The sequence below is a fragment of the Gobius niger genome (genome assembly GCF_951799975.1).
Source record: "Gobius niger genome assembly, chromosome: 13".
NCBI lineage: Eukaryota > Metazoa > Chordata > Actinopteri > Gobiiformes > Gobiidae > Gobius > Gobius niger.
Window position 1 is genome coordinate 17,269,870 of NC_136864.1, and position 21,786 is coordinate 17,291,655.

Genomic DNA, 21,786 nt, shown 5'->3' on the forward strand with positions numbered 1-21,786 from the left:
CACACATACTCAAACTCCCGTCATGAGACACGGGGATCTGGTTCTAAAAACATGGTTATGTTTCAGTAGTGTCTGCCACAAAATGTTGTAGGTTTATCTGGAAATGACTGTGGAAATTGGAACTGAACCATAATTTCTCCCTCTGCTTTTACCTGAGGCAGGTGTTGTCAGCCCATTTTCGACAAAGTATTTAAGCGCTTTCTTATTGTTGGTAAATGGTTCACTGTAAATAACAGTATTTATTATTATTTTCGCTAAATTACACACTGTCTTTTATTAATTGAAACCGGAAGCGCGTCCATCACGTGACCTGTTTATGCTAGTTTAAAAGAGCTAGGCCCACAGCCTCAGTCCAGAAGCTGTGGCGCAGTAGTCGGGCCGTGGCCTAAGCCTTGTTACATCTGGGACGTGTAAGTGTCGTTTTTTTCTGTATCCATTTTAACTTAATCCATAGTACGCTAAACTATTTTATTCTTTGTTCACAGGGGACCTATGTTTACCCTTTTCTTTTCTGTACTATTTGAGCTCGAAATAAACTTTGAAAAGCCAACTGATTCTCCCTGGTGATTTCGAGGGGGCAACAAAATCTTGGTGTTTCAGCCCGGTTGGATTAAGTTTGTGGATGACCTGGATCGCTACCGTGGATTGTGGCTACCGGAGCGCGTGTGTGGACTATATTCGTGAGTGGAATACGCTACGAGAGACGCCAACACGAAGCTATCACGGAGCTAATGCTAACGGAAGCGAGGTCAAGGAAGACGACACAACCCACCGCAAGTCACGATCAAATCCAAGGTAAAAGACTTTCCAACCATGCCAGACTTTAACGAACAAGTGTCTGAATGGGAAAATATGCTGGAAGAAATCGAGGAAAAGCTAATTGCCTTACCTGCTTCGGAACTTCTTAAAATATGCACTACACTTGAAATCGATGTTGAAGATGAAGAAAAAAACTCACCTCGCAAATTGAGAAGGCTAATTCTGCAGCATTTGGAGTGTGAGGATGTCACGTCGCTTGAAGATGGAGGAATGTCATTGTTATTGAAAATAAATGACAGAATTGATGAACTGAGAAAAACGCTGTCTACGTCTGGTCCCACGTCGCCACGCCGCCCTCTGGCGGACACAGCCGGTACTGCGCCCAGCAACACGGAACCTGTGGTAAGACCACGCACCTCTGCCACCACGCTTACTGCCGTTAATAATTTGACTGAAAGAACTCAAACTGTTGTTCACCCAATGTATAGAAAAGACTTGAAAATTAATGGACAAATTGGTGAACATAATCAAACGGATAAGCTGGGATATGCAAGTTTAGAAAGACAAATTACAAAAGCATTAAAGAAGGGATATGATGAATGCGAAATTATTGATGCAGTCCTTCAAGCTATGATTCCAGGAACAAAACTGCGAAGTTATCTGGAAAGTAGAGATGATTTGTCATTGAAAGCTCTGAAACAAATATTGCGGACTCATTTTGTTGAAAAAGATGCTAATGAGCTGTACCACTCCTTAACTCGTGCTGCACAAGATCACGGAGAGACTCCAGTCCAGTTTTTAGTTCGAGCTATGGACTTGAGGCAACAGATACTCTTTGCTTCAGAGAGAGCAGACACTGGCTTGAAGTACAGCCCAGAGCTCATCCAAAATCAGTTTTTGCAAACCATACTTACCGGACTCCAAGATAACACCATCCGTATTGACTTAAAGCCATATTTGCAAAATCCAAGAATAACTGATGAAGTTCTGCTGGAGAAAATGACCGCCGCCTACAACCTGGAGATGGAGAGGAAGGGCAAGCTGTCAAGCAAATCCAGAGCCAAGGTGTTAGCGGTGAGTAATCCACATTTCACTGATTCAGAGAGCAGCAGTTATGACAGTAACTCTACCAGTCATAAAAAGCAAAAGTTTGAAAAACGTGACGCATTGATGGAGAAAGTAGACCAGGGGAACAAAGCAATCTGTGAAGCCATTCAGAATCTCACCACTCAGCTGTCAAGCCTGCACCAGCCACCCGGACAACCACCACCATGGGGACAAGCCAGCCACAGCTACAACAGACCACCACCAAGGACACGCCCCAACCGGCAGTGTCACCAGTGCCAGCGGACCAATCCAGGGGGGAAATGCGACCACTGCTACAAGTGTGGGAGCATAGACCACTGGGCCGTTGGTTGCCGCAGAGCGCCTAGGAACACCACAGCCTCCACCAACAAGATCGAAACCAGCGTACATCTTGGTAAGAACACAGACATATTCTGCACCACAGCGCCCCTCACTGGTAAACAACATCAAACTGCTAAGCTGGTGGGGAGGAGGTGCCTTGTTCGAGCCACAATGAACAATGTCGACACCAAAGTGCTGTGGGACACTGGCTCACAAGTGTCCATTATTGGAGATGAGTGGAAGCAGAGACACTTACCCTATGTTACTGTGAGGCCTGTGGAAGAGTTACTGGAAGAAGGAGGGCTGGATCTGTCCGCAGCAAATGGGACAAAGATTCCATATCAGGGCTGGATTGAAGTGAACTTTGCACTGTCACAAGATGCTGTTGCTGGGATGAGTGATGAACCAGTAGTTGTTCCCATCTTAGTTGCCTCTACAGATCTGGAACGTCCTATTATTGGATTTAATGTAATTGAGGAGCTGGCTTTGGCAAATGAGTGTCTTGGAAGCTGTTTTCCTTCTGGTCACATGGTAAGGAGATTTTGTTCAGCACTTGATGTGGGTCAGGAAACTGCGAGGGCTGTTCTAACTGTTTTACAGAAGCCGTCACCTGAAAACAACCCCCACATTGCTCGTCTGGGAAGAATGCCAGTTACTGTCCCAAAGAGGAACGCCATCCAAGTGCAATGCAACTATCTACAGCAAGGGTTGCTCTGTGGAACTCACGTCGTGTTGGAGCCTAACCCGGAGACACCGTGGCCCACAGGACTCAAAGTAAGAGAGCAGCTCATTCAACATCAAGAGAATACGAGGATTAAGGTAACTGTTGAAAACACAACAGACTGTGATATTACTCTTTGTGGCCGCACAACGCTTGGCTGGTTACACAGTGTTGATGCAGTTTATCCACTAGAGCCCAAGTCACCAGAGGGCAGTGCCACATCCTCACCGGAGCAGCCCAGTCAAGCACCACAGAGGGAGCCCTGGGTCCCGCCTGTAGATCTGAGTCACCTCTCGGCAGAGCAGCAGCACAGAGTTCGTCAGATGCTGGTGGAGGAGGGTGACGTGTTTGCCAGAGATGAGTGGGATGCTGGTTGTGTCACTGGTTTGCAAATGGACATTAATTTGAAAGACTCTGTTCCTGTCCAGAGAACATACAATGCCATACCCCGACACCTGTATCAGGAAGTCAAGGCTCACATTCAGGATTTGTTGAGTAGAGGTTGGGTTCAAAAGTCCTATTCCTCTTACTCTTCACCGGTAGTCTGCGTCAGGAAAAAGGACGGCACTCTCCGGTTATGCATTGATTACAGGCTGCTGAATGAGAAGACCTGGCCAGACCGTCATCCCATCCCCAGGATCCAAGAAATCCTGGAAAACCTGGGTGGAAACTCCTGGTTCACCGTCCTGGACCAGGGCAAAGCATACCACCAAGGCTTCATGAGCGAGAAGAGCAGACCATACACAGCCTTTATTACACCATGGGGACTCTATGAGTGGACCAGGATCCCATTTGGCCTCTCAAATGCCCCGGCTGCTTTTCAACGCCACATGGAGGGATGCCTGGGAGATCTGAGGGATGAAGTCTGTGTGCCCTATCTGGATGATGTCCTTGTTTTCAGCCGCACATTTGACCAACATGTGGAAAACGTCAGACAAGTCCTGCGGCGACAGAGAGCCTGTGGGATGAAGCTGAGAGCCGAAAAATGTGAGTTGTTTAAGCCACAAGTAACGTATGTTGGTCGTGTGATCTCTGCAGAAGGATACAGGATGAACCCAAGAGAGGTGGAGGCAGTAAAGGCGCTCACGTACCAGACCCCAGCTACAGTGAGAGAGGTGAGGAAGCTCCTGGGATTCTTGAGCTACTACAGAGCTTACATCCAGGACTTCTCCAGGACTGCAAAGCCACTGTATGAGCTGCTGGCAAAGCCCAAAGGTGAGCCAAAACACTGCCACAAAAAGGGGACAAAACATTCAGGTGCTCAGCTCCCACCCTCCTCTCCGGTTCAGTGGACAGAAATACACAGAGCAGTTTTAGAAAAGCTTGTGAACCAACTTACAAATCCACCTGTTATGGCATATCCAGACCTCGAGCAGCCTTTCATTCTTCATGTTGACGCCTCAGAGCAAGGGCTCGGTGCTGTGCTGTACCAGCGACAAGATGGCGCACTGAGAGTCATTGGCTACGGATCCAGAACCCTGACGCCTGCAGAGAAGAACTACAAGCTGCACTCAGGAAAACTGGAATTCCTCGCACTGAAATGGGCCATCACAGAGCGTTTCCGTGACTACCTGTTCCACGCGCCACACTTCACAGTCTACAGTGACAATAACCCACTCACTTACGTTACCAAGTCGGCAAAACTCAACGCCACGGGTCACCGCTGGGTTGCAGAGCTGGCAGACTATAGATTCACACTCAAGTACAGACCTGGAACAGCTAACACAGATGCTGACTTTCTCTCTCGCAGACCTAAGCCCATCAGAACCATCATGCAGGAGTGCACGGAAGAGTGTGAGCCGGAGGTCATGGACAGCATCTGTAAAGCAGTCAAAAGCAGCCAAACAGGTGAGATCAACTGGATTTCTGCTGTCACCTGTAATGTGGATGTCCTACCACCAGATGGCAGTGCTGTACCACCTCTTCAGCCCTTCTCCATCCAAGACATCCAGGCCCAGCAGAATGCAGATCCAGCCATCCAGAGGGTCTCCAACCTGAAAAGAGAAAACACTTACCTGAAGTACAGAGACAAAGCTGCAGAGAGTGAGCAAGTCCGGGTTCTCCTGAGAGAATGGCCAAAGCTGCAGCTGGGTGAAGATGGACTCCTGTGGAGGAAGACCAACAACAGGCTGCAACTGGTGGTGCCAGAGCCCTTGAAGCCCCTGGTGTACAAGTACCTCCATGAGGAGATGGGACACTTGGGTGCTGACCGGATGGTGGCCCTGGCCCGAGAGCGCTTCTTTTGGCCAAAAATGAGGCAGGAGATGGAGCACTACGTTACACGTGTCTGCAGCTGCATCAAAAACAAAAGGCCCAACAGAGTCACAAGGACACCACTTCAAAGCATTGAAACTTCTGCACCATTCGAGATGGTCTCAATAGACTTTTTACATCTGGAGAAAAGCAACGGGGGGGAAGAGTATATCCTGGTTTTAGTGGACCATTTCACTAAATACGCTCAGGCCTACGCAACCAAAGACAAGGCCGGGAAAACTGCTGCCAGAAAGCTGTTTGACGAATTTATCCCACGCTTTGGGTTTCCATCCAGGATCCACCACGACCAAGGGAGAGAGTTTGAGAACCAGCTGTTTCGGAAGCTCCAGGAATATGGTGGTATTCAACACTCTCGCACTACACCTTACCACCCCCAAGCTAACCCTGCCGAACGTTTTAACAGGACTCTGTTGAGTATGCTGCGGACACTGGAGGAGACACAAAAGGCCAGATGGAAGGAGCACCTCAACAAAGTAGTTCATGCCTACAACTCCACCATCCACGAGGCGACAGGGTACTCCCCTTTCTTCTTGCTTTTTGGACGTGAACCAACCCTCCCAGTTGACCTCTTGTTTCCCAAGAAGCTCGGTGACGCAGAGAAACAGACCCCTGCTGGTTATGCGGAGAAGTGGAGAGAGGCAATGCAGGAAGCCTATTCCATTGCCCTGACGAACATGAGGAAGTCTGCAAAAAAGGGCCAAGATTATTACAATCAGCGCGCCTGGAGCTCCACGCTGAACCCGGGTGACCATGTATTGGTGAGAAATCTCACGCCTCGAGGTGGTCCGGGGAAGCTCCGCAGTCACTGGGAGGACACTGTCCATGTGGTGAGGGAGAGCAAAGGCCCTGGAAGCCCTGTCTACGTGGTTGAGCCTCTGAATGCTGTAGGGAGAAGACGTGTGCTGCACAGAAACTTACTCTTACCTTGTCCTTACCTGGTTGAACCAGCGCCTGTCGTCCCCAACCCTAAAAGGAGAAGCAGGAGAACCAGAACGTCGCCAGGAAGAGGGACAAGTGTTAAGTGCAACATCCAGCCTGCAGGTACAGAGAGCTCTAGTGAGGAAGACTACCATCTCGTCCTGCCACCCCAACCCGCTCTTCAGCCGCTCAACCCAACTGCCAGAGAGTTCCAACCGAGAGTCCCCACTCCAAGACAGCCGGAACAGGGAGCTGCACCTGCTGAGGAGAGAGCTGAAGTGGTGATCCTGATCCCAGAGGTTGACCCTGAGCCGGAGCCAGAGCCAGTACAGGAAGCTGATTCATCTGAGCGAGAGGCATCCTCCTCGGAGGGATCTGCAAGACCTGTCAGAACCAGACGGCCCAGGCGCTTGTACACCTACGACCAGCTTGGTGAGCCCACGGTCCTGGAAGTGCAGACCTGTCCTGTCGGTGTGTCCAAACCAGCGAGGGTCCGAGACGGCTTCTTCAGCACCTCGGCCAACCTATATCCTTTTTAATTCCCAGTCGTAATGCAGTAGTAACATGCACTTTATGTACCTGCTAATTGAGTTGCACTTTGCACTTTGCACTTTAAAGTATGTGGCTTGTGTGCAATGGAGATATGTGCAATAGTAGTAAATGTACTTTAATTATGGTTTAAGTAGTACATGCTATTTGTTAAGTTGATTTGCGATGCTGCTACAAAATCTTGGGTAGAAGGTATTTTCCTTGAGTCACTTCTGAAGATTCTGGGGCCCACCAATGCTTCAACGGACTATCTACCCAAATACGGAAATGGACCTTTAAAACTGCGCGTACCGCTGTGCCAAAGGACTCTTGGATAACGGACACTATTCATTTAGCCTGGACTCTTTTGTGAAGTATTGCTGTTGTTAAAGGTGTTTATTTGCTACAATTTATGGTTTAAGTCAAGTAAGACCCCCCAGTAGGATTAAGGGAATGTTGGTTTAACATTATTTTTAGTGGGGGAGGGTGTTGTCAGCCCATTTTCGACAAAGTATTTAAGCGCTTTCTTATTGTTGGTAAATGGTTCACTGTAAATAACAGTATTTATTATTATTTTCGCTAAATTACACACTGTCTTTTATTAATTGAAACCGGAAGCGCGTCCATCACGTGACCTGTTTATGCTAGTTTAAAAGAGCTAGGCCCACAGCCTCAGTCCAGAAGCTGTGGCGCAGTAGTCGGGCCGTGGCCTAAGCCTTGTTACATCTGGGACGTGTAAGTGTCGTTTTTTTCTGTATCCATTTTAACTTAATCCATAGTACGCTAAACTATTTTATTCTTTGTTCACAGGGGACCTATGTTTACCCTTTTCTTTTCTGTACTATTTGAGCTCGAAATAAACTTTGAAAAGCCAACTGATTCTCCCTGGTGATTTCGAGGGGGCAACACAGTCGTCACTTCACCTGCCTGGGTTGTGGAGACAGGTGTTGTGACTGTAGCTGCAGTGGTTTTTGTATCAGTGACACTGTGAGTCATCTGTTCAGCATCACTCCACAACTTCTCCGTCAAATCCTGAGATACAGATGTTGAAGTGGAGATGGGGGGCAGTGCGATTGTCTGTGCTGTGGACAACAGGATTTGTCTTGAAATATTTCATAATAATATTTTTTAAAATCCCAATTTTAGGCTATTTTGGCGCTTTAATTTTTTTGAAAACTCAAAATAGCTTCTGGTCGAGTACAAAATTATGAATGCTACTTCAGTCAAAACTAGTCAACTACGCGCAGTATCAGGTCCTTTCACACAAAAGGAAAGATCCATGCAGCCTCTTACCCCGTGTCTGCGACGCACTGGCGAGGACCACCAGCAGCAGGTACAGCCAGACCCAGTCTAATCCCGCCACTTTCATCTCATTGGCAGCCTCCTTCTTCCAGGAGATAACAACAGATCCTCTTCTATCTAGCGGTGAAAGCTCTGGCCCTTTTCGCTCTGAGGTAGTTTCCGTTACGTGATTTGACAGGGCACATCACGGCTAAAAATATCCGGAGGGAGTCGGGCAGAAGAGAAGCAGGGGTGGGGCCGTGTGGCATGGATGCTAAGAGGGGCGCTCAACATTCTGTTTTTGCTCGGAATGTCATGAATGAGGACTGGTTTTACATTTAAAAAAGCTGCTTTTTCATTTTTGTCTTTAGACATTTTCGGTTAAAAAAAGCCTGAATTTGTGCAAGCTGTTGCTCCCTCCCCGCCAAGACCTTCGACCAATCAAACGCTAATGCGTCAAAACGCAGCTCGTCACGTCCAGAGCGCTTGTTGAGGATTGGACTAACATTGAAAAGTTGTTTTCAGTTTTAATCGGCTGTTTTCTTTATAGTCATTATTGGTGCGGAAATGTGTGTGAGTTTCTGCAGGAAACCTGAGAGGTTCTCTTAGGTCTGTTAGTCGGCACGCCTCAGTGCACATGTGCTCTGTGTGGACAGCTGACCTGCTTCGTCCTTGTCATTTGTCTCTCTGACACCCCCTCAAGACTTTCAAGTCTGATCGTTTCTCTTACTTTCCTTTTCTTATTTGACCCATTTAAAAGCCACACAGAAGACACGCAGGATTTGCAGGTTTACACATGGAAGAACCACCAGTGAATCCTCAAGACAGCCCTGCGAACCTGGACTGGACAGTGGACAATGTGGAGTCTGTGAGTCACTTTGGCTACTTTTTTTCAAATTCACGTCCAACGCACACAATTTTCTAATCACATTTTGTGAAGTCAAGGACTAGGAGACGTACGGTAGTGAGCATCTATACCCTATGCACACATTTTGTGATTATGTCTGAAAAAGTACCTCACATGTTTAAAGTTACCTAATTGCTTGGTTGAAAATCCAAGGTGCCATTTATCAGTAGGCTATATATTAAACACACTATACGCACAGTCGCACACAGCTTATAGATGAGAGGCCACACGCCTGCAGCACAGAGATTTGTGGAAGTATGGCAAGTTCTTGTGGACCTTTTGTAACCTGATGCCAGCTATAAGCATATGCCTTGCTAATAATAACCATCACACTGCACTCTGGATTAGATCCTACGACAACAGTGTCTTTACTCTTTTACTGATGATAAATGTGAGTGAATATAGATTATAATAATATATATATTGTTATTCAAGCATTGTTGAAGAATAGAAGTGTAATTTTATTTATTCCATTGTTAGGCTCTTTACCAGCTCTACTTTGATCCGGACATGGAGCATAAAAATATGGCCCAAAAGTGGCTGACCCAGGCTCAAGCATCTGCACAGGCATGGCACATCTGCTGGGCTCTACTTACTCCCAACAAGGTACTAATGTCTCATTTAACATTAGCCTAAACATAGCCATGTATCATTTGATATCAAGTTACTATTGTTACTGCACAACTACATGTAATGATATCTCTTTTTTTTTACCTGTATGTTAAATGTAAAAACATAATAGATTTTTAGACGTGAATGACACATTATTATTGCATTATGTCCTGCGTTTTGAATTACCATGATAAATACTTCTAACCATGTACCTTAAAATAGTGCAATATACTGTATATTCAATTGATCCTAAATATTAAATTGTTTTTATCACTTAAAATATTGCATGCTCAATATCAGTTCCTCCTGTGCATAAAAAAGCAGATCTACAGTTTCTTGGGCTTTATTTTGCAGATTCCAGAGGTCCAGTTCTTTGGCGCCAGCACACTGCACACTAAGATCTCCCGCCACTGGGACGACCTCCCTTCGGAGCAGCACGAGACCCTCCGCACCCAGCTCATGTCCCACATCCTCCACTTCTCTTCCGGTCCAAGAATGGTCCTTACAAGACTATGTGTAGCTTTAGCATCTTTAGCTCTCAACCTGATCCCTCAATCATGGCCTCAACCAGTGGCGGACATGGTGAGGGCATTTGAACCTGAAAAAGCAGACTGTAAAAGTGCTTCAGACGTCAGTAGGGACCCACAGGCACACTGTCTGGCTTTGTTGGAGATCTTCACGGTGCTTCCAGAGGAGTTCCAGAGCAGCCGGCTGACTCCAGCCCGCCGTACCCAGCTGAGAGAAGCACTCACCGGGGAGTGGCCGGGGGTTTGCCCCATGCTGAGACAGTTGCTTCAGAGCCAGGACTCCTCGACCCAGGTGAAGGAGAAGGTACTGCGCTGCCTGTCCAGCTGGGTGGGCCTGGACGTGCCTCTAACAGAGAGTTATGAACTGGTTCAGGACTGTTTCGGAGCACTGTCCAACCCAGAGCTTTTTGATACAGCTGTGGAGACCATTGTCACTGCCATGTCACAGCCAGACTGCCAAAGGTATGATTTTGGTTAAACATTGGGATCTTGGAAAATAACTGCTGTGGCAAAATTCAGTGTATTTGACTTGATACTGCATGATGTATATTAGGCTTTCAATACTTCAATACTATTTTTCTCCTTTTGCTTAATTTTCAAGTGAATGTTGTTCACTCATGACCTTTTAAAGTCATTTTTATGTGCAGATATAGTGATGCTCTTTTGAACCTGCTGCCCCTCGTCCTGGGTCTTCATGGGCAACTGAAGAAGGCCGCTCAGGACAGAGACATGGAGACCTCACATGGGATCTGCCGTATCGCTGTGGCCATGGGAGAGACACACTCCAGGTACACACAAAAATACATTATACTGCATATACTGCAATGGTTCTTTGATATAGACTGTGCTTATGGCAGGGTCCTGCTGGTCCAAGTGGACCGTTGGCAGGAATACCTGTCCTTAGTGAACATGATCCTCTTCTGCACTGGGATGCCTGGTTACTATCCTGTCAGTGAGACCACTAGCTCCCTCACTCTCACCTTCTGGTACACCCTGCAGGTCAGGATTATGGATTAAATATGACATTGTATTATTCATTATTCATACTTTTTTTTTTTCTTTTTAAATGGATTGTTGTTGTGTTTAGGATGACATCTTGTCATTTGAAGAGAGTAAGCAGGCAGCCTATCTACAGGTTTATCGTCCAGTTTACTTCCAGCTTGTGGATGTGCTGCTGCACAAATCTCACTATCCGTCTCAAGAGGAGTATGACTCCTGGTCATCTGATGACAAGGAGCAGTTCAGGATTTACAGGTCAGTTAGAAATCACATTCTAATAAACAGGATAATATTACTTGTCTGTGCATCGATGTAATAAACAGCAGTGTTCACATCACAGGGTGGACATCTCTGACACCCTGATGTATGTGTATGAAATGCTGGGTGCTGAACTACTCAGTAACCTCTATGACCAACTCGGAAGGCAACTGGTGGATCCACAGCAATCATCTGAATGGCAGGTAATGGCATTGTCATAACTACATATAGGCATGTGCAGTGCCATAAACTGTTATGTGTTTTCATCATTTATGCCCTCTTTAGGACATAGAGGCATTGTTATTTGGCTTCCAGTCAATCGCTGAGACTATAGATGTGAACTATTCTGATGTTATTCCTGGTCTAATTGGTTTAATTCCCAGAATCAACATTAGCAATGTGATGCTGGCCGACACTGTTATGTACACAATAGGTAAGCGACACACCCTATGTTTTTTTTAAATATTGGGCGCGACATTAGGAATGCAAAAAAAGGTTGTATTCTTCAGGATCATTGGCTGAGTGGCTGGCTGACCACCCAGTGATGTTGGGAGGAGTGTTACCCATGGTGCTTCAGGGCCTGGTGAAGCCTGAGCTCAGTGTGTCCAGTGTATCCACTCTGAAGAGGATCTGTAGGGAGTGCAGACAAGACCTTGTCCCCTACGCTCGGGACGTCCTGACTGTGTCTCAGGTAAGACACACTCACATGAACCAATATGTGTTCAGTCAATGATGTTTTGACCTTTGCACCCTTTGGTTTAGGACGTGCTGATAAAGGACATCCATAAGGTGAGTTGACAGCATTAGCACTGACGTTTCCCACTTGAATATCTTAAATATCTTTTATTAATTGCACATTGCTGTGTTTGTGTTCAGAGCAGCCAGTGCATGTGGCTGATGCAGGCTCTGGGATTCCTTCTGTCTGGCCTGCCGGTCGAGGAGATCTTGGGCCACCTCAGTTCACTCATTACTCCACACGTCCAGCAACTTGACTCACTGGCACAACAGGGGGTACACTCTTTGTACTTCATGTTGCTTTTCAATAGACAGAACACTTTCTTCTCGTGCAGTTAGCATTCTGTTATCCTGTTATCTTTGCAGCGCAATACAAAAAGCAAGGAACCCATCATTCACATACTGGGAATGCTCTCCAATCTCTTCACCACTCTGGATATTAACCAACAGAACGACGCTTTACAAGGAGTCGTAAGTCCAGGAACGTCACCGTCACAAACACACAACCCAGTGAGTTCAGCTGACCAATCACTTATTCACTGATCTAAAAATAACTTGCTCCCACATTGCTTGTCCAGTGTTTGATTTCTGGATTTCTGCAGGTCGTGGTTGTGCTGCAGCAAGTGTTAGAATTGATCCAGACAATCTTGAGCAAGTGGCTGGATGACTCAGACGTTGTGGAGGTGGGTGGTTTCTTCGAAATGTCCATGTAGTTGAGTGATTGTGTGTGTATGTATGTGTGGATTCCTTCGTAGGGCTGGTTTAGTGAGGATGTTGCCATGGATACTTTAGTGTACTTTTTGCCATATTATTATTTCCCTATAATAGCAGACTGTGAGCGGTATAAAACTGTTGGTGCGACAGAATAAAATAGAAAGAATTAAAAGTGATAAAAGGAGTCTGGTGTGGTTCTCCTCTACAGGCAGTGTGCGGGCTGTTCGATAAGTCTGTGCGGACCCTCCTGCATGACTTCGGGCCAATGGTGTCGCAGCTGAGTGAAATGCTCGGGCAGATCTACAGCGCCTACCCACAAGCCTCTGCTCTGGACCTGGCTCGTCAAGTACACCTCCAAAGATCAATTACTATCTCAGATTTGTTGATTACAAATGAAAGCAATATGTTTGTTTTCTTCAGATGGTTCACATATTCGCTGGAGAAGACCTTTACATCTCACACATAAAATATCTAGTTCAAGTGTTATCCACTGCTACACTTGCATTATTTCAAAAAGGTGGGTGTTATTGTTTTTTTTTAAGTAATGTTTCCCATTTATCAAGTAACTATAACCAGATATTTTCAATTTTCTCAGGGCCAAGGGATCACCCGGATATTGCAGAATCTTTCATGTATCTACACGCACAAGTTAGTTCAAAACTATTTCACATTTTATTTAAATATGTGTGTGATCTAATGTCTATCACCTCTAGGTTCTTAAGAGGAAGCCTGATCTGTATCTGTCCGAACAACTGGATTTAAAAGCTCTATTTTACTGTGGTGAGTGGCAAAACATTTGCGCATAAACTACTTTGCAAGTGTAAAGAATGGAGGGTGAGCAGATTTTACTCAATAATAATGTAATATAAGAGGATATTTGTTTTGGAATTATTGCAACTGCTAAGATTTGTTAAAAGCGACCATTAAAATGTTGCTTTTGACTTGATTGCAATTTATTGTGCACACTTAGGAAGTGAAAAAAGGTGTCACTTTTTTCCAGGTATGATGTCTCTTAAGTTTCCGGAAACTCCTACTGTTAAAGCTGCCAGTCAATTTTTTGTAAGTGATTGAGACGTGCGTTAAACATTGTAATATAAAGCATGTTTTCATGAGGTACACCAATTGTCTCTACTATCTTTGGCAGACTGAACTATTAAACCGCTATAAGGACATGCCACAGCTCCATGAGGTGCTGGAAGTTGATGGAAAAATTCTAACAGAGACAGTTCTGGAGGTACTATCTTCACTGCTTCACACTTCACTCTCCTAGCGGGCTGTGACTCATTTGTAGTTCTTTGTGGTGCTGCAGGCTGTTGGTGGAGGAGCCCCTCGCAGTCTCACTGAACACTTTGCGGAGGTGCTGCTCAGTTTGAACAGACACTGCCCTGCTCTGCTGTCCCAGTGGCTCAAAGACACACTACAGGTCCCGGGGTTCCCCTCTACTCAAGTCACCACAGAGCAGAAGCAAGCCTTCACTCAGCAGCTTTTAAGGTAACAGCATTGCTGATGCTGACAAGAACATTTCTTTATTCAATATTGCTAAAAGTCAGTGTTTGTTTTGTTTGTAGGGAGCAAAATAACAAGCGGCGCGTTAAAGAAATTGTGAAGGAGTTCTCTGTTCTTTGTCGAGGGTTGCAGGGCTCTGGACACTCCGATTTTTAGACTTGGAAATAGTTGGTAGTTTAGTGTTAAGGCTGCTGCCATGTACACTTTTACAATGAATGTCCCTCCCCTTTCTTCACCTTCAGCAAAAAACACCAACACCAACTATAATTCATTAAAGTCGCCCTTTGAAAAAGGAAAAAATGGAAATTCATTTGCAGCTGCCATGGCAACTGGACATGTTGGGGTGTTTATTGTTTGTCCTGGTTGTATTGTCGTGTAAATCATTTTCATATGTTATGAAAATGAGTTTTATATGTTATGAAAATGATTTACGCCATTTCTTTTAATGAAATACATTACAAGAAGAACTTTTTCCCTTAATCGTGCAGAAAAGGTTTTTGACTGTGACATAATTTTTATAGCTTACTTCTGTGGTACATTATACTTCTGTTGACATACAACATTTATATTACTTCTACAACAGAGAAGTAAATAAAACAAACTTTCTTGAAGTCCTCGTTGCCTTCTGATTCATTTGACGGTGATGGTTGAGGCTGCGTCATTGGTAACAAAGTGAAGTTAAAAAGTAGTGTCATTAGTGGCCAGTGCAGCAGTGACGTACGATCGTCTGTGTTCATCAGTTCTTTAGGCTCCTCCCACTGACGCAACTGACCACTATCGGATCCTTGTGAAGAGGTTCAACACCGATTTCGACTCCTAAAAAAATGTAAATATATGTAGGTTTTGTCAGTTATGAACAAAGACTATTACTTCACTACCTCATATTTCTATTTCAATACCTTTGTGCAGCGCGTTTTACTAAAAACATTCCAGAAACGAAGTGTTTCATCTCCAGCCCCAGTAACAATGGCCTCACCATCAGGTGACACAGCCTGCAGTAAAGAAACAAATGAGTACTAAATAGTCCTTAAGCTTTATTAGGTCATCTTAAAAAATAAAGCACAAGTAGTATCTCTTACCAAATAAAGCACTCTGTAAGAGTGGCCAGTTAACTTAGCTACTTGTGTTAGTGAGGGATATTTCCACACCAAAATCTGGTTTTGGGAGTATCCATGAGTGCTCACCTGCCAGAAACAGAGATGTACAATAAAGACGATAGATTTGGTAAGATGCTGTTTATCTGCCATTGTGATAGGTACCAGTTCATTGGCGTGTTTGGACCAGGCCAGGTTGCACACCTGTGAGCCTGTGTCTGTGCTTTGAAGGGCCTGTCCCGTCAGAGTGTTCCAGAAGCGGAGGCAGCGGTCGGCTGTTCCGCCCCCAGAGGCTAGCAGCCCGTGCTGGTGCGGGGACCAGGCGATGGCCTTCACTGCAGCTAGGTGGTCACTGTACTGCTGCACAGGTAGGAGACTGGAGCTGTTCCACACCAGCAGCTGGGGAGGGGATCAGTGAGAGGCATCCACTGTAGTTCTGTGTATATGTACAGACAAAATGTGCAGCTTTACCTTGTTGTCGTTGCCACCAGACGCCAGATGCTGATGATCTGGAGACCATTTGAGACCGCACACCTCTTGTCGGTGTCCCTGAAGCCTTCGCTCTGCGGAGGCTGAGGGCACTGTCCGGATGTCCCGCTGCAGAATCACTCTGTCACGACTGCCAGAAGAGAGCTGCTCCCCATTCCACGCCAGGGCACCTTGAGGCACAAAAAACAATGCTCTATATTCTAAGAGGTTTCACATTACGCAATGAGGACTTACAGATCCTTTAAAAAAATACATAGTCAAATATTGTACAGTTACTTTTACTCACCGACACGAGCTGAATGCCCCTCCAAACTTGTGATCTTTCTGCCTCCTGCAGCATCCCAAATCTGAACAAAGCCTTTATGTGTGCCGACTGCAACTAGGCTTCCCTGATTGAGAAACAGTCACACTCAATATGCTGCAGTCTAATTGTCACAGTGTCATAAACAGGCAAAAGCTCACCCTTTCATTCCAGCACACTGATGTAACAGAATCACCATCCACTGAAAGGTCACACAATCGTGTCACCTGTCGGTGTTAATAGGAAATATTCATGATTCATGATTCAAGACTAACCTCCCATGGTTTATTAAACTTATTTAAGCCACTGACCTGACTGGTGCAAGCACTCCACAGGTAGACACAGGCCCCCAGCCCTACACTGAGCAGGTTTCCTGCAGACCAGTCCACCAAGTTGAGGTAAAAGTCATCCTGCAGCTCAGGAGCGTCCAGCACTTTAAAGGGGATTTTGGAGATCTTACGAGCTGGTTTTCTAGGAGAACGGAGTAGCTTGTGACTTCAGACAGAGACAAAAAAAATTAGACACGGTTTGCAGGATATAACTTCTTCTTGAAATGAACACTCTTACCTTTTATTACTAAGTGGAGAAAGGGAGTATGGTGAGATTTCATTATCGCTGTTAAAAGGCACTCTCTTTTTATGAACAGTGTACTGCAAAAACAAACAAAGTGAATAAGTAAAGTAAGTAAGTTACATCCTCTGTCTCCACAAAGAACTATAAATCAAAATTACATGATCATTATTACCCTAAAAAGGCTATGAGTGTCTTGAGAAAGCACAGGGTGGTGCCGATCGTCTGTGTGAGGGTCCAGCGCGGTTTCTCTTCCTGCTCCAAGTAACTCATTCCTTAAGAGAGCAGCATAAGTCACTGCATCTAGAGGGGCACAAACAGATTTTATCAAACTATTTCAGACACCTAGAAAACAAGACTAACAATGAGAGAACTCACCTTTGCTCGAGTCTGAACTTGCATCCTTTGCTTTATGGTTCTGATTTGGAGAGCGACAATTCTCCTAAAATGTAAGAGCATTTTAGTTTATTAGTCAACAAAAATGACAGAAATGACATCTCTTTGAAGGTGGAAATTCTTACATTTGCATAATGAAAGTTTATGCTCCAGTTGCTTCCAGCTCTTGTGGGAATGAAACGGTCCCCCGACTTAACACTGACAGGACTGCAGGTTGCACTTACAGACTATGGGGCAAAAAGGAAAAGAGTTAAAACTAAACTTTAAATTACGGCAGCCAAATCCAATCCAATAGAATTAGCTATTTTTTAGCCTGTCATAAGCTTCTGTTACAGTGCTGTGTTCAAGCATATATTGGTACTAGTTCTAAACATAGTTAATGTAAGTGAATTAATGAACACATTAAAAATGCAAACGTTAATAAACCAAATGTCTCAGAACTGCATCATCCCACCTTGGTCAGGCGGGCTTCTTTGGGGAGGTTCTGGTGGTTTATCTGCCTCAGCAGCCGCCTCTCGTATTCTTGGTCCATCTTCACAGTGCAAGTGAGCACCACGGCCACTGTCACTGCCCTCCCCGCCTACTCACACCTCCGCTTCCCCCAGCGAGGAAACCCGCACGGGATTCCCATGGCTGAGGGAGAAAAACAGAAGGAAAAACTGTCAGTTCCGGAATCTTCGTTTCATGGTTGTGGTTTGCAATATTAATAGAATATTTATTAACAGAATATCTTGTTCTGTTCTAATTTGTCTAAGGTCTGGAGTCTGCGCAATTCAGCGCTATATGCATACGACCAGGACCTGCAAATATATCGGATATGGTTTAGCCTAGTTGTGATAAAAATATTTTATAAATCGTTTTAATATCATTTACATTTCATGGTGCGCTGATGACAGTCGCACTGTTGTCATGGCATCATCTTTACGCATACAACCCATTCGCAACCAACATCAGCCGACGACCCCCGTCCCTCAGTAAACAGGCTTTTACCTCAAAGACACGGCGTCTCAAGCGTCTACATTAGACCTCCTCTTCTGTCAGAGTCGAGAGCCTCGCAGGGCAGGGACAGTTACCTCTTTCTGCAAATGCAAATCGACGGGCCAGTGCAACTCACTGGTGTTGTTTATGTTCGCGACAAAGATGGCGACTGAATCAGCTGGAGCAGAAATTCTTTGGTTGACTTCAGCCGTCTGTGCAGTTCAGCTCAAGGGCGGCGCCAAGTGGCAGCTATGTTGCACTGCAGGTGTGTACGGCCCAGGGTTATTCCACTGCTGGCCGTAGGGGGTCACTGTTGGATCCAAAATACCCAATCAGATGGGGTGGCCCGGGGGCCAAAACCGGCCCTCCATTACAGAACTTCTATGAATATTGATGAATATTACTACACAAATCAGAGATAAAATATTCACGATATGTGGGGAAAATACTGTGAAAACAAGCAAACTTACGTACCCTGATTTAGATTTGAATTGATTGATTGATTGATTGATTGATTGATTGATTGATTGATTGATTGATTGATTGATTGATTGATTGATTGATTGATTGATTGAGCTATTGCAAAAGGTCAAACACATACCTATAGCTTATTTATAAATGAGTTGGCTCTAACCCTGTAGTAGTACCACTAAGTGTGGCTTTTATAAATGTTTTCTAAGGTCCCATGCAGTTTTATCATAAACCTGTCAATAAAAGAAGAAATGTTTATAGTGCAACAACAAAGCCCACTTTGAGTCCATTAAAATATAAACCTAATCTCTCCTTCACATTAATTTGCCTCCCATCTGCTCGAGCAGCTCACAGCAGGTGAAAGCATCAGGAACACGTGTTTTCCCAAAGGCCCTAAAAGGACCAGCTAATGAGTATGACTTCAAAGTAAACACATCTCTCACATTTGCCCTTCTAATGTTCACGTTTTCTTTCTCTCTCAGCTCAGAGGAGAGTTTGGAAAGCAGATAAAAGTTAATTTTCTCTTTGAACTCTTTTTATGTTTTGTGTGAGCAGTTAAAATTTTAAGAACAGTACTTCAATACCTTCTTTGATCTTAATAATCTTACATCATTAATTAGGCTATTATTCGGAGGTCAAAACGCATTGGGGTCACTCAAAAGCATGTTTGGGGACAGTTTGACCTTTCAGCCAAATCCCACCACAAGCACATTCCCTATCTGACTATTCAACTCAAAACAGGGTTTCTAATCTTTATCCTCCATCGGCTCTACACAGAGAAACGTGCAGCCAGGCCCACGTTTGAAATGAATCATGCAAACAGCAAACACCAGGCTGAGGGTCCTGATTGCTGTCATCTTATCACTCCCTTAAAAAGCATTAGTGGGCACAGAGGAAGTCATTACATTACTTTGAAACTTTCAAGATTTTAAACAGTCAAGATTTACAGTAATACATTGTTTATTTCCTTAAAATAGAGAGCAATTTGTAACATGGGGTCTAAAGATTAGATTGCTTTTGCTTGTCTATTGCACTTTGATGGAAAGTGCCAAGGAAGGTCAGTGAGGGGCCAAGAAATAAATTATTTTTTGTTATTTTGGATCTAGGTCACAGGAATTTGACTTTGTAAGACCTCATTTCTGCTGATAAAAGGAAAAAGAACAAAACCAACCAAGTTTTATTAGTGAACTTGAGTCAACGTAAAGGCCTAGGCAGATGCCTAATGTTTTACAAAATCATGTTATAGCATAAGTACTGTTATGATAAACGAATGCCTCTTTTAGAATGACGTTTCATTCTATGTTGGCCGTTTGTGCCTCTCATGCATCCAGTTACTGCTGACCTGAGCTTTAGAAGCCCGTCTACATTAGCCTTATCTAGTGTCAATGAGGACAGTATTGATCTGGCCTCAATCACAATCCGGAGCATGTGCAGCAAGCCTGATTTCACCTGTGCAAAACTGTGGCCAACTACAATATTTGCCTAACTTTTACAGGAAAGAAGACTTTGTGCAACACATACTTTTGTTCCCAGTTTTGATAATTCTTGTATTTAGCAGCTGTGGAAGGAATGCATTTTTATCTTGAGAAAAAGGTATAAATCCCCAATGTTCTTCTATTGTGCTACTGCTTCTGTCGAGATGACAGGATAGAAATAGTATAGGGACAGAGAGATAATGAGCGATAATGCATTTTGAAAACCTGTTTCCATATTATCAAAACATACTAGCCATGTTTTGTTAGGATTAGGGTTAGGCATAATCATTTCACCAGGAAAGGTGTTTGTCATGCTTCTATGTAATCATCATTTATGTGCTATGGTAAAGTGCCACCAGTGCTATACAATAAATAATTTGTGTCATTCTGTAAAAATTAACAGAACACAGAAAACTAATGTTCTTACTTTTTTTTTATTATCAATTATTAATTCCCATATATTTGTTTTTGGTATTTGGGGAAGCTGCAGTGTCAGTGCTGTGGTCCTGTCACAGGAATATACCCCTCTATCTGCCACACTTCACAGGCACAGTGCATGCTGGGTAAATACCCCCAAGGAATCCACACAAATGCCAGCGCTGGTGCAGTGCCCTTAAACGCATGCTGATGATGAATCTCATCTGACACCAACAAATGGTTTAACGAACACGGCGTGGACCAGAAGTCTCTAAGAAGGCTTGGCCTTCATGAAATGAATTCACTTTATCTATATTTTCAGGAGGATGGTGACTAAATCTGGAATCTGATTCTTTTTAATCAATATTATTATTGTTAATAATGATAATAATAATAATAATATATTAATGATATTATTATTAATAATAATATTATTCTGTTATTATTATTTGTATGATGGGTCTGCCCATCATAAAAATAATAATAACAGAATATTTGAATTTACTTCTGTAATGTGTTTCAGCCTCTCAAAATTGACCTTGTTGAAAACACAATTAGATTATACCTGAATGAGTCACTTCAGCCCTTGCTGACATTAGTCTGAACCAAACTACCAACAAACAGACACTGCAGGAGGAGAGTGTTTTTATGAAGTGGATATTTGGAAAGTGCAGGTTTGTTTTGCTGGAAGTGGTTCTCTTCCTGTCTGCTTTGGCTCCTCGCCCCGGGCCCTCTCTACTTGTGCTGCAGCTGGAATACAGGAGAGTGAAGATCAGCGCCGTTTCTAGCGCTCTGCAGGTCCGACGCAAAATCTTATTTGGAAGCCCCTATTTGCCAAACCACAACTGCAACGATGAGGTCCATTACTTTGTTGACCTTAGAGCAAAAGACCTTTATTGAAATTAGAAACACTAACTACATCACAAGAATTCCACCTCCATGAAACTCTGCTGACGGTTTGTGGCCCTGTTTACACCACACAGCGTCTCATTACCGGCAAACGCTTACAAGGCAGAAGGCTCAGATTCCTGATATTGAAAACGTACCGACTTTAAAAAGCTTGTAACCAAACCATGGGTCATGGGTCAAGGAAGACCTATTTTTTGGCACCTTTTACTGAGTGGAATCTAATGCAGCAAGAAGACATGTTATTCTCAAAGTCAATGTATACCTCCATAATTGCTGTGCTTCCTGTTTGAATTACTTTAGTAGCTGAAGTGATGTTGATGAAGTTTATTTTGTGTACACCTGGGGTTGGGATGCCAGTGTACAGTACAAAGCATCAATGTATTCTTGTTTTTTCTGATTCTACAAACATGATACAATCCAAAAGCAGTGCACACAGAGGAGTGTGTGCGGAATGAGCATCTGATAAAAATTCTTTAGCCAGATTGGTTTGTGTTGAGTTGTTTGAGCTCTTATCATGGGTCAAGGTGCTCAGAGCCATGG

General features: G+C 44.3%; 2 protein-coding genes across 3 annotated transcripts; one reads left to right on the forward strand and one right to left on the reverse strand.

Annotated features, from left to right (window-relative positions):
- Nucleotides 1–7,966: 7,966 nt before the first annotated feature.
- LOC306973135 (importin-13-like) lies at nucleotides 7,967–14,434 on the forward strand. Its single transcript, XM_079569952.1, has 22 exons — nucleotides 7,967–8,061; nucleotides 8,649–8,756; nucleotides 9,276–9,401; nucleotides 9,762–10,396; nucleotides 10,582–10,722; nucleotides 10,792–10,933; nucleotides 11,022–11,188; nucleotides 11,274–11,394; nucleotides 11,477–11,624; nucleotides 11,701–11,882; nucleotides 11,954–11,980; nucleotides 12,068–12,202; nucleotides 12,293–12,436; nucleotides 12,529–12,609; nucleotides 12,849–12,986; nucleotides 13,061–13,157; nucleotides 13,236–13,288; nucleotides 13,354–13,420; nucleotides 13,641–13,699; nucleotides 13,785–13,874; nucleotides 13,950–14,131; nucleotides 14,209–14,434. The coding sequence occupies exons 2-22, from the start codon at nucleotides 8,685–8,687 to the stop codon at nucleotides 14,300–14,302; spliced, it is 2,901 nt and encodes a 966-aa protein (XP_079426078.1). The 5' UTR covers nucleotides 7,967–8,061; nucleotides 8,649–8,684; the 3' UTR covers nucleotides 14,303–14,434.
- Nucleotides 14,435–14,625: 191 nt separating this feature from the next.
- On the reverse strand, nucleotides 14,626–18,176 carry fzr1b (fizzy/cell division cycle 20 related 1b). Of its 2 annotated transcripts, none has more exons than XM_079569962.1 (14): nucleotides 17,987–18,176; nucleotides 17,451–17,629; nucleotides 17,122–17,223; nucleotides 16,979–17,042; nucleotides 16,776–16,903; nucleotides 16,598–16,680; nucleotides 16,342–16,501; nucleotides 16,192–16,257; nucleotides 16,016–16,118; nucleotides 15,712–15,899; nucleotides 15,406–15,639; nucleotides 15,226–15,330; nucleotides 15,046–15,138; nucleotides 14,626–14,962 (listed from the first exon to the last, which is right to left on the reverse strand). In XM_079569962.1, the coding sequence occupies exons 2-14, from the start codon at nucleotides 17,526–17,528 to the stop codon at nucleotides 14,921–14,923; spliced, it is 1,446 nt and encodes a 481-aa protein (XP_079426088.1). In that variant the 5' UTR covers nucleotides 17,529–17,629; nucleotides 17,987–18,176; the 3' UTR covers nucleotides 14,626–14,920. The 2 variants fall into 2 exon arrangements, with proteins under 2 accessions (XP_079426088.1, XP_079426087.1); XM_079569961.1 differs by having other exon boundaries at nucleotides 14,627–14,962; nucleotides 16,342–16,525.
- Between the last annotated feature and the right edge of the window lie 3,610 nt (nucleotides 18,177–21,786).